This window comes from Sarcophilus harrisii, chromosome 3 (genome assembly GCF_902635505.1).
Source record: "Sarcophilus harrisii chromosome 3, mSarHar1.11, whole genome shotgun sequence".
Lineage (NCBI taxonomy): Eukaryota > Metazoa > Chordata > Mammalia > Dasyuromorphia > Dasyuridae > Sarcophilus > Sarcophilus harrisii.
Window position 1 is genome coordinate 195,720,688 of NC_045428.1, and position 18,850 is coordinate 195,739,537.

The following is an 18,850-nucleotide window of genomic DNA, read 5'->3' on the forward strand; positions in this document are numbered from 1 at the left end:
AGAATGTCATTGTTTAGTCACTTTCAGTCATGTCTGATGACTCTTCATGACCCCATTTGGGATTTTCTTGGCAAAGATAGTAGAATGGTTTGCCATTTCTTTTTTTGGCTCATTTTGCAAATGAGGAAACTGAGGCAAACTGGGTTAAATCATTTGCCCAGTACATGACTAGTAAGTGTCTGAGATCAGATTTGAACTTAGGAACCTAAATTTCTCTGACTCCAGATCTAAGACTCTATCCATGATGCCCCCTAGCAACAAAAACAACATTAAAAAAATAAAATAAACATAAAAATAAATTACATAGATCTAAACATAATTAGAGTAAGTTGCCCTTTATCTAAATTCTAGTTTCTTAAACTGTGAATTTTGAACTTATATCAATGTGGGTGTTGTGAAATTATGATTTATTGTCAATAAATGCTTGATTTGTATATCTATTTTATATATATAAGTATATAAAATACATATATTTATAAAGAATATAAAATAAGTATATATATATATATATATTTTATATACTTATATACCTGAGGTCACATAACATTTTCTTACATGAAAAGGAGTCGCAAGTGGAAAAATTTTAAAAAACCTTGCTCTAAATCATGCTTCTTCAATTACTGCTGTCTTAACTAACATCCAGTATATTACCTTATGTACAGGAGCCACTTAATAAATGACTATGATTGTATTTTTTTTGGCTCTTAATGCTTTTGCATTATTTTGTAAGTTTCTGGTGATAAGGGAATTAATTCAGAAACTTAATGAATTTAATGGGCAGAAAATAGTCCAAGATTTAAAAGAAGTTCCTTAAGTAATCCTCATATTGATTAACAGTCTACCAGTTTTATCTTTGAAAATGTGTTTCTAAGTACTAAGATAACTTTTGTTACTTTTAATTTTAGGCAAATGGTTTTGCCAGTGTTTATTTGTAAAAAATAGGTATGAGCCAATATCCATACTTTGTAGGATCAGTTGGTAGAACTTTTTCCCAGTTAAAGGAAGGCAGTGGAAAAAGACTGAGATTTCCCACTGCATCTGGGGTCATTAGCAGAGTCTTGACTTAGGTCTTGCCCTTAGCTCAGATGACCCTGGAGAAGAGAGTGAGTTTGATGACTTTGCACAGTCCAGCCTCACTTAAATCCAATTCAAGACTTCACTCTGCTGATGGTTTTGGCCCCCTTTGAGAGCCAAGGACAAAGAATCATAAACAGTCTTGGAAGGCAGTGGGACTAGCAAGAAAGGAAGAGTGAAAGTGGTATGAGTTGACACTACTCATAGTAGGAATAGGTTGGAGTGAAAATGCAAAGTCTAAATGTACAATCTAGTACTTTAAGGGAAATCATAAAGATGAGAAAGAGTACTAACTTTAGAAAATATTGATTGATTAGAGTGAGAAGTCAGTAAGAATAAACAGCAGGCAGACTGCTTGCTATGGTAATATAATGAACAGCTTAGCATGAAAGTATATTATTGATGTAGTAATATAATAAGCAATTTAGGAGGATAATATAAAATAATTAAGGATAGTATAATATTTTTGATATAGTGATATATATTTAGGATAACAATATAGTAATAATAATTTAGGTAGTATAATATTATTGATATAGTAATATAATAAACAATTTAGGACAATAAAGTTGGAAGAGACCTTTGAAGTCTCTGGTCCAATGGTATGAAACTTAAATGGATCCTTGAGGGGATATTGACTTAGAAAATCACAAGTTAATAGTATTTAAGTTGTATTGTATTTTTGTTTATTTTGTTAAATACTTCCCAATTACATTTTAATCTAGTCCCCTAAAGTTTGACACTTTTGATCCTAGTCCAATATCTCATTTAACTGAGGTCCTGAGAGGTCAAGTTTACACAAGTTGTAGTGGCAGAACAGAATTCAAACCCAAGGCCACTCACTTCAATTCCAATGTTCTTTTCAATGCAAACATGAAAGGAAGATTAAGCAGTAGAGTATAGGAAGACATGGTACAGATTTGATCGAGCTTGCTGGTTAATTATTTTATCACATGTAAATAGAACAATTTCAATAAAAGCCTTATTCTGATGATAGATTCTTATGGAGGTTAACTAAAGTTGGTTTTAAAAAAATGTTTTATTGATGCCTTTTATCATAATATCACATTTTACATCTCTTCCCTCCAGATTGGTCCACAGAGAAAAACAAAACAGTTGATGGACAGGGCATGTCTGATGGTGTATAAAATAATTCTCCTTGTGATCTTTGGTTCTTAAAGGTTATGTATCAGCAGTGCTGATTGAACCTCTTTGTCAGATCCTAATGAGCATGGATCCAGTGAGAAACTTTTATCTTTTGTCCAAAAACTAACCTAGTAAAATTTAGAGAGGTTCAAGTTCACATTTTTTGGCCTTACTGCTTTCAACAAGCATCTACTAAGTGATAGAAAAATTGTACTCAATGTTAGCAGAAGTTGTATCTATGGTGATCAAACCATGGATCCTTGAAGTATGAAATTTGGAAAGCTATTATTTTCAATAATTGGTTATGATTGTTACAGTTAAAGTAATTTCATATGAAGATTATAAGAAATATTTCTATATTTCTGCATATATTTTCCTGTAGTAACCTCATTGTTGGTTGGTTGATTCAAATTCAGTAATATATTTTACTACCCTCTAGTACTCCAATCAATGTCAGCTTGTCATTATTACTGATTTTCTTATTTTTTAAAGTACTTTATTAAAATTCAAGGAAAAAAACTGAATTAAAGAGAAAGTGATTAATGGAAAAGTATCTCAAACATCTGAATATCTTTTGAACTTTTAAGAATTATTTGTGCAGCTATCTAACATAGATATGATTTTTGTCGTAATAATGATTTTTGTCAAAAAATTGTCATAATAAATAATGATTTTGTCATCAAAATAAATATTAACAAAAATAGAACTAAAAGAACTATGCATATACACTTATGGCTATTTTAAAATTAAATTTAAAAATTTCAAATTATCAAACATTTTTTCCCCTCTTACCCTCTTCAATTTTTTCCCATCCAAAAAATGAAAAAAAAAAAAGCCTTTTGTAATAAATATGCATCATCAAACAAAACAAATACCCTTATTGGCTCTGAACAGCATATATATCTCATTTTGCATATTTGACCCCTCTTCTCTCTCACACAGTAGAAGGCATTTTTCATCATTGGTCCTCTGAAGCCATGGATAGTTATTGTTCTTTTTTTTTTTTTTTTTCTTAATAGTATTTTATTATTTCAGTTACATGTAAAGACAGTTTTAAACATTCATTTAATTTTTTTTTCATTTATTTTATGGGCCTAAACAAGCATTTCCATAATATAGTACAATTTAAAAAAAGATAATTGCACACAAAACTGCAAATCTATTATGTACAACTTGCTATTCCTTTTATGGATGTAATAAAATTATCATATAAATGCCTTTTTTCCCTTTTCCCCCATTCTCTCCTGCCCTAGAGATAGCTACCATTAGATGCAAATAAGTGTATGTATATCCTATTTATACACACATATTTATACATAAATACATATACATGTATATGTGTGCGTGTGCACATATGCATATATATATGTAAAATCATTTTATACATTCTACTATTATTCATTTCTTTTTCTGCATGTAGTATCTTCCCTTCCTTAACACTTTAAAATTTTTATATATTTAACTTTTTGCTTAATTATATTTTATGTTTTCTAATTACATGTAAAGATAGTTTTCAACATTGATTTTTGTTAAGATATTGAATTCTAGTTTTTTTTTCCTTCCCTTCCCCTACCCCAGGGCAGCAAATAATCCAATACAGATTGATTATACATGTACAGTCATTTTAAACATACTTCCATATTAGTCACGTTGCAAAAGAAAAATCAGAACAGAAGGGAAAAACTGTGGAAAACCAAAAAATCAAAAAAAGGTGAAAATTGTGTTCTTCACTCTGATTCAATTTCATAGTTCTTTCTCTGGATGTGAATGGTATTTTCTACCCCAAGTCTATTGGAATTGTTTTAGGTCACGATATTGCTGAGAAGAACTAAGTCTATCATAATTGATTATCATGTAATCTTGTTTTTAACAATTATTATTTTTTAAAATTTGAGTTCCAAATTTTATCCTTCCCTTCCTTTCCTTTCTTTTCCCTAAGATAGGAAGCAATTTGATGTAGGTTACATATGTGCAGTTATGTAAAACATCTTTCCATATTAGTCATATTATAAAAGAAATAGATGGTCATTTTTCTAATAACTGTGACTATATTAAGAATGGCATATGTATTCCGAGGGAAATGGATGAATATGTAAGGAGCCATAGAGTGACGAATGGTTGTTGGTTATAATTATTTTTAAATTTTTACTTATTTATTTTCAATACACATTGCTTTATGAAACACATTAGTAGAGAAAAACTCAGAACAAAAGGGAAAAACCATGGAAGAGGAAAAAAAAAACAGAAAAAAGAAGTGAACATAGTATGTATTGATTTACATTGAGTCTCCATAGTTCTTTTTCTGGATGCAGATGACATTTTCTATCTAAAGTCTATTGGGATTGCCTATATATATGTTTTAATTTTAAGTATTACATGTTAGTTTGGGTTTATATATTAATATTGAAAAATAAAATTAGAAAACCTTTTATTTGGGAAGTTTTATATAATTTCCTTTTTAAAAAATTCTTTATGAAATAACAATTAAATATTTTTTCTTTGAGGTGATTGATATGCCTGAGCACCATCCTGGTGAAATGGGAGGTACAATGAGGCTGGGAAAAAGAACAACAATTTTCAAAACAGAAGACTCTATTTTGAGTAAGTTATTCTAAGTTACTTTATAATATCAAAAGATGATTGCTCCTACTACTGATTATATTGTTATACATTTACTAAAATCCCCTTACTGGACTTCTGGCTCTTCTTTTCTCCATTTAACTCATATTTGGTTATTTGTCAAGCCAGAGCTCAAGGCTCATTTTTTTCTAGGAAGCTTCCCCCCAATTCCCTCGAATCTCACTTGCTTCTGCCTTCTATGAATTCCTGTAGGTTTTATGCCACTCTAAGTTATAGATCATAGATCCAGAGTTGGGAAGGACCTTAGAGACCAATCACATCCAATTTCCTTATTTTATATATGAGTAAAATGAGACCCAGCATGGTTAACTGATTTGTCCAAGGTTATTGAGGCAATAAACATTAATAGAGTCAGGATTTGAAGCCAGATTCTTTGATTCCAAAGGCATATGTCTTTCCATTGCTTATCATTCTTATTTTTCCAGCCATATCATAAACTCTTTGAACTAAATGAGTGTTTCCCAACCTGTGGATTCCGAAGTTAATATATAAATCCATAACCATATGAAACTTATTTAACAGACAATAAGAATGTCTCGTGTGTGTGTGTGTGTGTATGTATGTATATGTGTACCTGAGAAACAGCATGGCATGGTGGATAGATAGCTACTCTTAAAAGTCAGAAAAATCTGGATTCACACCTTTCTTTTAAGATATACTTACAGCATGACTGTGAACAACTCACTTAACCTTTTAGTGTCTCAGACAGCTCACTCTCCCCTTTTTAAACTTTTTATTTTTCCAAATATGTGCAAAAATAGTTAACATTCACCTTCACCTTTGCAAAACCTTGTGTTTCAGACTTTTCTCCCTCTCTCCTTTCTTCCCCCCTCCCTAAGGCAGAAAGTAATCTGATATTCTCTCCCTTTTTAAAAATACATTTTTATTGATATTTTTTTTACATTAACATTGTTATTCCCATCTCATATAACAATTTTTCTTTTTCTTTTTCTTTCTTTTTTTTTTTTTTTTTTAGAAATTTGGATGTTTTACCATTTTTGCCTAGTATTGATGTCCTTTTTAGCAAGATGTAGTTTCCATTGTTATCTCTTTTAATTAGATTTATTTTTGCTTTTGTTTTATCTGAGATCATGATCACTACCTTTGCATTTTAGTTTCAGTTGAGAAATATATTCTGCTTCAACCTTTTACTTTTATTCTGTGTATATCTCTTTGCTGCAAATGTGTTTCTTGTTAAAAAAAAAAACCAAAAAACAAACCAAAACAGCAACATACTATAGGATTCTGGATTCTAATTAACTCTATCATTTGTTTCTGTTTTATGGAAGAGTTCATCCCATTCCGATTCATAGTTATGGTTACTAACTATTTCTCTCTATTTTCTTTTCCCCATTTCTCTCTTTTTATTCTTTTCCTCCCCACCACGTTTTGCTTCTGAGCACTGCTTTCCTCAATCTGCTCTTACTTCTGTCAGGCCCCCTTCTCATCCCTCTTGTTTCTTATGTCTCCATAGAGAGATTTCTATACCCAACTGAGTGTGTTATATTATTCCTTCTTTGAGTCAAAGCCAATGAAATGCTCACCCCACTCTTCTTTCTCTCCACTGTAATAGGTCTTTTGTACCTCTTGATGTGATATAATCTCCCTCTTCCTTACCTCTTCTAATGCAATCCTCTTTCTCATGCTTTAAATTTCTTTATATAATCCCCTGGATTGGAGATCGTAAAAAGAATCTAGAACCCAATGCGGACAAAAATGCGTCGAAAAGGTTTTATTTAGATTGAAGATCCAGAAAAGATTCACGAAATGAATGAGACTAAAAAAATCTAGAACAAATGTTCTCTGGATTGGAGATCGTAAAAAGAATCTAGAACCCAATGTGGACAGAAATGCGTCGAAAAGGTTTGATTTGTATTGAAGATCCAGAAAAGATTCACGAAATGAATGGGAATAAAAAAATCTAGTTCAACTCCCTTGTTTTACAGATGAAGAAACTGTTATGAAACCAAATTAAATTAAAATAAATGACTTTCTTAAGGATACACAGGTAGTAGATATCTTTGGTGAATTTGAACTCTTCTGTCTTTGCTTTTTTTCATAATCAATGTTTTTTGTTGCCCTCCTCTTTCCCCTCTCCCCCTCTCCGTATCATATTGGCTCCAATATATTCTTCTTTTTGTTCAGGGAAACTCTATGGGGATGTTGATTGTGTAGAAGAACGACACAGACATCGGTATGAGGTAAGGCATCATTAATCCTGTTAACCAGGTGGATGGAGTCACACAAACCAGGCTGGAGACAGAAGAGTCGGGGCACAAACAGAAATTTATTTAATTTTGGAGTGAGGAAAAAGGTGTTTGCAAATCTAAGTCCCTCTCTTAAGAAGAAGGACATAACATGGTGGGCCAAAGGCAGGTCTTATGTACCATAAGCGGGGTGGATTATGTCATAATCATTTTTAGGTCTTGAGTTACTCTTTCCACAGGGCTTGTGGGGACAGTATTGTCTCAAGTTGTGAGATTTGTGCTCACCCTGCGGGGCGCAGAACCAGAATTATGTAATGGGAACAGAAGTGCAGTACCTGTCAGTGACAAGGAACAGGGATTGTGAATTATGTGATGGATGGCCCTGGGAAATAGGGGAGCTAAATGCCCCTGACACTTGGTGTGGGTTCAAGCAGTATACTTTGCCAGAGGGGAATAACATCCTGTGTGCAGAGGATTATTGCAGTGACATGCTCAGGACACATTTGGTTTGCTGGGCTTTCGCTCTGGGATATAGGGTGTTTCCAAAATATTTTGACAGTACTGATTGGTTTGATCCAGCAATCTCACTACGAGATCCCAAAGAGATCATTAAAGAGGGAAATGTGCAAAAATATTTATAACACTCCTTTTTTTCTTTTTTTCTTTTCTTTGCCGAGGCAGTTAGGGTTAAGTGATTTGTCCTGGGTCACATAGCCAGAAAGTGTTAAATGTCTGAATCTGATTTGAACTCAGGTTCTCCTGACTTCAGGACTAGTGCTCTATCCATTACACCAACTAGCTGCTCCTTATAGCATCCCTTTTTGTGGTGGCAAGAAACTGGAAACTGACCATCAGTTGGGAACGGCTGAATAAGTTATGATAGATGAATGTAATAGAATACTATTATTCCTAGAATAACATACTCTGTCTCCCATCTTGATACATTTTCTCTGACTGTTCCCTTGCCTTCCACAATACTACTCTTGGACTTCTCTGGCTTATTTCAAGTCTCAATTAAAATTCTACCTTCTACACAAAGTCTTACCTGATTCCTCTTACTTCTAATACCTCCCCCTGGTAGATTATTTCCAATTTATTCTGTTTCTAGCTTATGATACACAGTAGTTTACATATTGTTTCCTCCATGAGCTGTAGGCTATCTTTTGCCTTTTTTGTATTCCTAATGCTTAGAACAATACTTGACACATAGCCTGTACTTAATAAATGTTTATTTTCTTTTCTTTATTTTTTAAATGTGTTTACTTATTTAAAACTTAAATGCAAAAGAAAAAACAAAATAGAAAAAGAAAAAGAAAAAATTGTCATGTGCCTAAATATTTCTTTTAAAAACATTTATTATTATTATCTACATGCAATATATCTTTTTTTCCCTCTCAGTCTCTTTTATTGTAAGTTGGGAAATTTTTTTTTTTAATTAAAGCTTTTTATTTTCAAACATGCATGGATAATTTTTCACCATTTACCCTTGCAAAATCTTGTGTCCAAATTTACTCCCCTTCCTTTCACCCCTTCTCTAGATGGCAAATAATCCAATATATGTTCAACATGTTAAAAATACAATATATCTTTTAAAAAAACATTATTAGCATTTATATGCAATATTTACAATATAATACATTATAAATTAATACATCACTGTATTTAATAATGTAATTAATATAATTGATGATGATAATGAAAAAATAGACCATCTGCTTTTACCTCAGAATTGAAACTAAAATTCTCTTCCTTGTACTCTTTATCAGAAATAAATTTTAGTAGAGTGTTTATGTGTTTTGTAAATACGTACATATATTCTTGACATTAGTATATGAACTCTTTCTGAGTTCAATATACTTGTACCTTTACTTTTAGATAAGCACCGTGATTCAGTTTTCCATTCTTACTCCTCTGTCTTCATGAGTTCATGAAAATTTAGAGCCAGAAAGGAACATAGGGGTCATTTATTCAACTTCCTCTTGTTTTAAAGATGGAAAACAGAGAGTGGTAAAGGTGATTTGTCTAAAGTCACATAGGTAATTGAGAAAACCAGGATTTTAACAGAGGTCAATAAATCCAGGTATTTTTCTATTATAACATGATGACTTTAAACAGGGTTTCTTATTCTTTTTTTTTTTTTTTTTTTTTTTTTGGAGGGGGAGGAAGTAGAATAACATCAGGGAATTTGATTATGCTCATGATTATGCTATTTAATAATAAGAGTGTAGGGTGTAAAATTTCAGGAGTCATTTGAAAGAGTTAAGTCATTATTTGGCTTCTGATATTATGATCTACTCAAGTCATTGGAGTTCTTTTTTTTTTTTTTTTCCTTCTTTTTTTTTCCAATCAGGTTAACCCAGAATTGATCCAGCAATTTGAAGAGAAAGGTTTGAAGTTTGTAGGTCGAGATGTTGAAGGAGAAAGAATGGAGATCATTGAATTGGCAAGTAAGTAGGCTTTATAAGTTTTGAAATGTCCAAATCTTTCTCTCTCTGTTTGTTTGTCTGTCTTTCCCCATCTCTCTCTCTGTTCTTCCATTTCTCCCTCCCTCAATCCCTTTTTCTCCCTCTCCCTCCCTTCTTTGTCTCTCTGTTTCTTCCCTTACCCTCATTCTCATAAAACTTATATTGATGTTTTTATATCATGTTCTCCCTTTAGGGAGTAGCAAGATGGCACAGTGGATAGAGCACTGGCCTTGCAGTCAGGAGGATTTAAATTCAAATTTGGACTCAGACATTTGACTAGCTGTATGACCCTGGGAGAGTCGCTCTCCAAAAAAAAAAAAATAATTTAAACCTTTTATTCCCAGCCCTGCCCTAAGGCTTTTTCTCATATCAAAGAAAAGAACTTCAGCAAAGCCAATTTTCTCTCTCTTCCTCTCTCCTTCTCTTCCTCTCTCCCTCTCTTCCTCTCTGCCTCTCTCCCTCTCTCTTTTCTGTGAGAGGACCAAAGTGTCTTTCCTTCTTAGTTCCTCAAGACAGAGATGATTCATTGTAGTCTCTCTGATTTCCATTCATTTTTAGTATTGTATCATTTACATTATTGTTTTTAGTCTATATTCTTTGGTTCTGCTTTCTTTACTTTGTATCACTTTATACAGTTCTTTCCATGTTTTCCTGAATTGTTTATATTTCTATTTTCTTTTGATACAAGAATATTCCATTAAATTATATACTAACATTTGTCAGCTATTCCCTTATTAATGGATCCCTATTTTGCTTTCAATTTTTATCCACCTAAAAATTCACATGCTAATGTGAATATTTTGTATTCTGCAAACTATTTTTTGTTGTGCTTCTTGGGTTAATGGCATTGCTGCATGAAGGGCTATGAATAATTTAACGACCTTTCTGTATATTTTGAGTTGGCACCTGCTATGTGTCACATATTGTGACAGGCACTGGGGTATACAGATACAAATAATGCAATAATCCCTACATTGAAGGAACTAACATACTATTGGAGAAGTCACTCTATATAGAAAAAAGCTAAATAAATATAAGGTGTTTGAGTACAAGGTATTAATGATGAAGAGCACTAGCACTAGGAAGATTGGGCTCTGTATGGAAAGTGATACTGAGCTGGGTCTAGAAGTGAGAGACTCTATAAGGTACAGGTGGGAAGGACATTTCCATGCATGGCAGAAGGCCACTGCCAAGACACAGAAATGGCAGCTGTAGGATCAAAAGATGAAAAACAGATAGTTTAGGTCAATGTTGTATTTGCTTTTTTAATTCCAGCAGCAGTTACTCCCTAGGCAGCCAGGTAGTACAGTGGTGAGAGTGCTGGACCTGGAGTCAGGCAGACCCGAGTTCAAATGTGGCCTCAGATACTCAGTAGCTGTATAGTCCTGGGCAAGTCACTTAACCCTGTTTACCTCAGTTTTCCCATCTGTAAACTGAACTGGAGAAGGAAAAAACCCCAAGTGGGGTCATGAAGACATGGACATGACTGAAATGGCTGAACAACCACAAGGTGGGGCTGTAGGTAGAGGACCACAGTTCTAATTCTCCTTAATGTACTTAGCTATATGCCTTAGTTTCCTCATCTGTAAAAAGGGGATAATATTAGGACTTCGTCCTAGAGTTGTTTTGATGAACTTTTGGAAAATGCTTAACAAATCTTAAAGCATTTAATGTACTTAACATCTACTGGTCATCCTGCCATCTAGGGGAGGGGGTGGGGGGGTAAGAGGTGAAAAATTGGAACAAGAGGTTTGGCAGTTGTTAATGCTGTAAAGTTACATATACATATATCCTGTAAATAAAAGGCTATTAAATAAAAAAAACAAACAAACAAAAAAACAAATCTTAAAGCACTTGTCTACATAAAAATGATAATTGGACTTCAGGAACTGAAAAAGTCACCTAGAAAGAGGGGAGATTTGGGGGAAAAGGCTAGGACAGAGTCTTAGTGTACAATTGTGGGTGATAAGATTAAAGGTGGGTGTAGCTGAGGTAGAATGGAAAAATAGGACAGAGGCATTGAGTAGGTTGAAGAAGTGAGAGGTTAAAATGTTTTGTATTTCTATTTCGAAGCTCCTTGGCAATAAAGGCTAGTGTTGGGGATAAGAAGAGAGATTGTGATTCAGGCACTTAACTCCTTGAGAAGGGAGAGAAGAACAGTGACATATTGATAAATATTTGACAACTGTCTCTCTGGCAAACACACATAAAGCATATTCAAGACGCACTTTTAAATTTAATCTGCATTATTAATATTTTCCCCATCACTTTTTTAAAGTCTAGACAATCAACAAAACAAAAAAAATCAAACCCTGATCTGTAGCATTTTTTTGATATGCACAAGCAGCTAAGTGGATAATGGTATAATGGATAAACGTCTGGAAAACCTGAGCTCAAATTCAGCCTCAGACACTTAATAGTTATGTAAGTTTGAGCAAGTCACTTAATCCTGTTTGCTTCAGTTTCCTTACCTGTAAAATGAGTATGGTAACTTACCTGCTGAGGTTATTGTGAGGATCAAATGAAGTAATATTTATAAAGTCATTAGTATATTGCCTAACAAATGATGATGATAATGATAATGTAGCTATGTGGTGCAGTGTATAGAATATTGGGCTTGATATCAGAGTTCAAAGCTGGTCTCAAGACACTAGCTGTGTGGTTCTAGACAAGTCACTTAATCCTGTTTGCCTCAGTTTACTTATTTGTAAAGTGAGGTATAGAAGGACTGTCTCCTCCTCTTCCTCTTTCTCCCTTTCTCCTCCTCCTTTTTCCCTTCTCCTCCTCTTCTTTCTCCCTTCTTCTGTTTCCTCTCTTCCTTCTCTTCCTCCTTTTCCTTCCCTTTTCTTCCTCCTCCCCTCCTCTTCATCCCTTCCTCCCCTTCATCCCTTCCTCCCCTTCCCTTCTTCTCTTCTTCCTCTTCCTTTTCCTATTCTCCTCTTCCTCCTCCTAACCCTTCTCTTCCCCTTCTTCCCCTCCTCCTCCTCTTCTTCCCCTTCTTCCTGTTCTCCTCCTCCTCTTCTCCTCCCCTTCCTCCTCCCCTTCCTCCTCCCCTTCCTCTTATTCCCCTTTTCTTCCTCCTCCTCCTCCTCTTGTTCCCCTTCTCTTCCTCCTCCTCTTCCTCTCTTCCTCCTCTTCTCCTCCTCCTCCTTTTCCTCCTCTTCCATCTTCTTTGTCTCCTAAATTTTTGTTCTTCTAATTCAGGTTTGCTCTAGCAAATTATCATAAAAAATATCACTGAGTGATAATAATTTTGAGATTGGTAGCTACCAAGATGATGATAGGGTGAAAAATTTGGTTAGAGTGAATTTTAGCTGTTAATCAGCTAGGTGGCTCAATGGATGTAGCACCAGGCCTGAAAGCAGGAAGACTCACCTTCCTGAGTTCAAACCTGGCTTTGGACCCTTCCTGGCTGTGATCCTGGGCAAGACACTTAGTCCCCTCTGCCTCAGTTTCCTCATCTGTAAAATGGTCAAGAGAAGGAATGACCAACCACTCCAGTATCTCTGCCAAGAAAACCCTACATGTGGACATGAAGAGTTGCAGATGACTGAATAATGGCTGAAAATAAAAACCAAAAATCTCAAAGAAAGAGTAGCATTGATGAGTGATAGCACTTGGGGGAGAGCTTGAAAATGGAAAAAGAAAATGTTCTCATGTGTATTTTGGGACCAGTGAGTTTGAGAGAAGAAGAAAACCAATGTTAAAAAAAACAAAAACAAAAAGCAAAACCTTCCAGGGATACAGTATTATCTGGGGAAACCAGGTCCCTCTGAGTGCCAGAACATGGAAGGAGTATGAGAATAAGAGGTCTGAGATGAAGGGAAATTGTCAGTTATGGAACCAGGAGCTCCACAGGGACATAGGAAAAGGAATGAGCATTTTGGAGTGGAATTTGGGATGTATAGGCATGAAAGGCTAGGCAGTAGGAATTGGAGAGCAGGATGATTCAGTATCATTGAGACTGGGAGAGTAAGAAGGGATGGGAGTTCGGTATCCATTGGGAAAATAAGGGAGATTTGTGAGTACTTTGGAATAAAAGAGTAGATTTATTTTGAGTCCAAAGTGTTTTAATTGCCCACGAATTTCCATGTCCTTTTCATGTTTCTTTTTCATTAATTTAATTATTTAATTAATAATGCAAATGAGAACATTTTAATTGAATGGACGTACTAAATTCAAAAGGATGCTATATCTGAAGAATATGCATCCCTCAGTTATTAATTTTTTTCATCTACTTTCATCAGAAATTTTTGTAGTTGGGACAGCTAGATAGTGCAGTGAATAAAGCATTGACCCTGGAGTCAGGAGGATCTGAGTTCCAGTGTGACCTCTGACTCTTAACACTTTATTAGTTGTGTGATCCTGGGCAAGTCACTTAACCCCAAGTGCCTTGCCAAAACAAAACCAAAATTATTGTAGTTTTTGTTACTTTCCTTAACCTGTGGTTGTAGCTAGAATATATTCCCTTTAGCACTGCACTCATTTAGGCTTTCAGTATTTGCATTTAATTTATGTTATTACCAGTATGTTAAAAAAAAAAAAAAATCACAAATGCATCTGGGAAGCAGAAAAGTACCAATTCATTTACTTAATTCTGTAATTTTAAACAATTTTCAGCAGGTGATTATATTCAATTTTAAGGTAAAGAAAAACCCTGCAGACCACAATTGAAGAAGTCACTTATCCTTCCAGAAAGATTGACAAAGCACTAATTCTCTCAAAATCCCATTTCTTTTGGGATTTACCTCTCTATTCTAAAATGTACCAGAAACATTTAAAGTAAGACTTGTCCTTTATTTCATCTTGATGTCTGACTTAATACCATCTGAATGGGCGTTTCAGAGAGTGAGGTGGGCCTGCAGTAATTTTTTGGGCTCTGTATTTAGTCTTTTGAAAGAAACTCCTTGAATGTGGATCCCGTGATGTTTCAGCAATATGCTTGCTATGACAGATGACATACAGGAGGTTGTTTTAAAATGTTGAAGTCCTTTATTATAGTAAAAGCAAAGTTAATTATATCTATATGTTTTTTATACCCAGGAATGTTTTCTTGGCAAGCCTTGCTTTTTGTGTCTCAAACTAATACAAACATAATTTGACTTTTGAAAAATTCTTTTCTGATAAAGCTTAACTATAAGATCTGAGCTGCTGATCTTTTGCATTCTTGATTATTTTGGTTTGAAATGAGTAATCTTTTAAAAAAAATTACCTACTAGCCTCTCCCTCTCTGGATTATATTTTATTAAAAATATTATTTTAATTTCAAATGGTTTTAAACCTTAGTTTAATGGATAAAATGATACATATTACACAAACTCTGTGAGTGGTATAAAAGTCTTAAAAATTTAATTAAAAATTCTATAAGCACATTGAAAGAAATAGAAATTACAAACTTTTTTATGACCTAATTATATTATTGTGGTATTCAGACTCTTATTCTTGTGAGATCACTGAAAAAGTCTTTTAGATTGAAATTCTATGTAGTTTTAATTCAATCTGTGCTGATTACATAGTACAACATGAAGAAATATGAACAATACAATAGAAATAGAAGACATTGGCTCATACCCTTGCGCTTGCAGTCTAATTGGAAATAATACTTAAAGTGAATAGGGTATAATATTAGTAATAATAGCTAACATTTGTAATATAACTTTAAGGCTTATAAAGTGCTTTATATACATTATCACTATTGTATCCTTACAAGTTGGGAGAGGGTTGTTAAATAATATAGGTATAATTTGTATAATTTCATTTGTTTCAGTTGTATCTGAACTCATTGTGGCCCCATTTAGGGTTTTCTTGGCAAAAGATGTTAAGAGTGGTATTATTATCCCCCTTTTAATTAAAAGATTGGCAAAGAAAGGTTAGGTGATTTGTTTGATGTCATACAGTTATTAAATGTCTCTACTAATTCCAGTTCTGCATTAAAAATTGTTTTATCTTTTTGTACTGGATGTATAATTTCACAAGTGCTTGGAAATTTCCCTACCAGTACAGATAAGCTTGTGCATTAAAACACTAATATGTGATATTCTTTTCTTTTTAAATTTTGAATTTCAAATTTTCTCTTTCCTTCCTCCTCCACCAATGAGGTCAGCAATAAACATATTAATTACGCATGTGAAATCCTGCAAAATGTATTTCCATACTTGTCATATTTTTTTAAATACAAGAAAAATGAAGCAAGAACATTAGATTTCAATTTTCATCCAGTTTTTCAGTTCTCTCTCTGGAGGTGGATAGCCTTTTTTTTTTTTTTTTTTTTTTTAAATCATGAGTCCTTTGGAATTGTCTATAGATTATTGTATTGATCAGAGCAGCTGGGTCTTTCATAGTTGATCATCATTCCAGTCTTGCTGTTACTGTACACAGTGATCTGTTTCTTTTCACTTCACTTTCCATCATTTCATAGAAATCTTGCATATTTTTCTGAAACCATTCCCCTTATGTCTTAGAGCACAGTAATATTCCATCACAATTATGCTACTACTTGTTCAGCTATTCCCTAACTGATGAGCATTCCTTTAATTTCTCTTTGCCAGGAAAAAACTTTTTGTACATGTGGGTCCTTTTCCATTTTTTATGATCTTTTTGGGATACAGAACTTGCAGTAGTATTGCTGAATCAAAGGAGATGTATAGTTGTAAGGTTTTATAGCTTTTTGCACCTAGTTTCAAATTGTTCTCCAGAATGGCTGGATCAATTCATTACTAACAATTTATTAGTGCATTGATTTTTTTCCTTATTCCCTCTAGCATTAGTCATTTCTGATAGCTGTGAAGTAGTACCTCAGAGTTGCTTTAATTTACCTTTTTCTAGAGTGATTTAGAGCATTTTTTAATATGATGATAGATAACTTTGATTTCTCATTCTGAAAACTGCTTGTTCATATCCTTTGACCAGTTGTGAAATGGGAAATGGCTCTTATTTTCATCAATTTGACTCAGTTCTATTTTCAGTATATATCTGAGAAACAAAGTCTTTATCAGAAGAACTTGCTGTTAAATTATTTTGATATTTCTTTATGTTTTATGATAGCTTGTAGTTTTCCAGAATCTTTTAAAATTAGATCTATTTTTGTTTTTGCTTTGCCTGAGATCATGATTATTACTTCTGCCCTTTTTTTTTTTTTTTTTTTAAAGTTCATGAAGTATTTTAGATTCTGGACTGAACCTTTATTTGAACTCTATGAGTTCTTTCTGTTTCTATGAGTGTCTTTCTGTTTCAAATATATTTCTTGGAAACAAGATGTTGTTGGATTCCAATTTCTAATATGTTCTGCTATTTTCTTCCATTTTATAGGTGAACTCATCAGTTATGATTATTAACTGTGTTTTTTCCTCCATCCTATTTTCTTCTTTTTCTCCTCTTTCTTTTTTATTATGTCTCTCCTCAAAAGTATATTTTGTTTCTAACCATTGCCTCCCTTGATATACCTTCCCCTTTATTATTCCTTACCTTTTCTTCTATTCTGTTTTTCGCCTATTTTCCTATTGGATATCTATATACAACTGAGTGTGTGCATATATTCTTCTTTTTAAACTAATTTTGATGAGAATGAGGTTAAAGCATTGCCTGCTATCATTCCTCTCCATTTTAAAATCTCTTCATGCTTTTATGTGAGAAAAATTTTCTCATTTACCTCTGCCTCTCTCTTTCTCCCAATGCTTTCTTCTTTTTCACTCCATTTTTTGGGCAGTGATTACAGTGTAATTGACTTACACATATGGCCTCTGTCTATATAAACTCCTTTTAACTGCCTTAATAATGATAAAATTCTTAGAGGTTACATGTAGCATCTTCCCATATAGGAATGTAAACAGTTTTAACTTTTGTTTTTTGTTTATCTTTTTATGCTTCTCTTGAATCTTGTGTGTGAATGTCACTTTTTCTATTCAGCTCTGGTCTTTTCATCAGGAATGCTTAAAAGTTCTCTTATTTCATTAAATATGCATTTCTCTGCTCCTGAAAGATTATACTCAGTTTTGGGGGTACTTGATTCTTGGTTGTAATCCTATCTCTTTTGCATTCTGGAATGTCATATTCCAAGTGCTCAGGTTCTTTAACCTGAAAGCTGCTAAATCTTAAGTGATTTCATCATGGCTCCATGATAATTCAATTGTTTCTTTATTAGTTGCCTGAAATATTTTTTTCTTTGACCTGGGAGCTCTGGAATTTGGCTAAAATATTTCTGGAAATTTTCATTTGGTAATCTCTTTCAGAAGGTGTTCATTAGATTCTTTTAATTTCTATTTTATTCTCTGGATTTAAATGATTGGGATCGTTTTCCTTGATAATTTCTTGAAAGGTAATGTGTAGGCTCGTTTTGATCATGGCTATCAGGTAGTCCAATAATTCTTAAATTATCTCTACTCGATATATTTTATAGATAATTTTTTTCCCGAAGAGATATTTCACATTTTCTTCTACCTATTCATTCTTTTGATTTTGTTTTATTGTTTCTTGATGTCTCAGGGAATTAATAGCTTTCACTTCCCGAATTTTAATTTTTAAGGGAGTACTTTCTTCAGTTTTTGCACTTCTTTTTCCATTTGGCTAATTCTGCTTTTCAAAGAGTTTTTTCCTTTGGTAAATTTTTCTTTTTTTCAGTATTTACGTGTATGTATGTGTGCTTCTTTTATGAAGTTGTTAATTCTTTTTTTAAATATAATTTTCTTGCATCACTCTCATTTCTTTTCCCATTTTTTACTTTCCCACTTTTAGCTTTTTCTTTAATTCTTCCAAAAATTCTTCTTTGTCTTGGGTATAGTTAGCATTTTTCTTTGAGGCTTTGTTTGTTAGATGTTTTCACATTGTTGTCATGGTCTCGGTTTTTGTCTCACTCTTCCTTACTACTGTAGTAGCTTTTTGTGATCCCTTCTTTTTTTGTTTTGTCATTTTTCTAGCCTATTTCTAGACGTTGAACTTTATGTTAAAGAGGGGGCAGCAGCACCATCCCAAGCTTTAGCTTTTTTGTTTATGTGCTATTTTCAGAGTTAGCAGGGAGTCTGCTAGTTTTGGGTGCTTTCAAAGTGGTGTAATTCTAGGAGAGATGTAATCACTGCTTTCCTAGTCTGGGCCCTAGTCAGTTTCACATGCTAGTGTTCCTCTGCTTTGGTCCTGTGACTAGGGTCCTTGCTCCCTGGTGATTAACCGCTGTTCTTTTCCCTGAAACTGTGACACAGAACTACTTATGATAGGCAGTGGAGATGCCAATAGGATCCCCAGTGCCCTGCAGTCTTTTTCTGATTAGTCATTTAACCCTTTTCCAGTCTCTGGGCTGAGAGCTCTCTCAGCTGCTGTATCCACAGT

At 33.6% G+C, this 18,850-nt stretch overlaps 1 protein-coding gene across 3 annotated transcripts in view; it reads left to right on the forward strand.

Moving 5' to 3' along the window:
- The window catches only part of CTPS2 (CTP synthase 2), a 156,375-nt gene that overhangs the window by 102,655 nt on the left and 34,870 nt on the right, over positions 1-18,850 (forward strand). For all 3 annotated transcript variants that reach the window (XM_031958951.1, XM_031958952.1, XM_031958953.1), the window contains 3 exons: positions 4,725-4,821; positions 7,006-7,061; positions 9,418-9,514. In XM_031958951.1, coding sequence (XP_031814811.1) covers positions 4,725-4,821; positions 7,006-7,061; positions 9,418-9,514 — 250 coding nt within the window. The remainder of the gene's footprint in view (positions 1-4,724; positions 4,822-7,005; positions 7,062-9,417; positions 9,515-18,850) is intronic.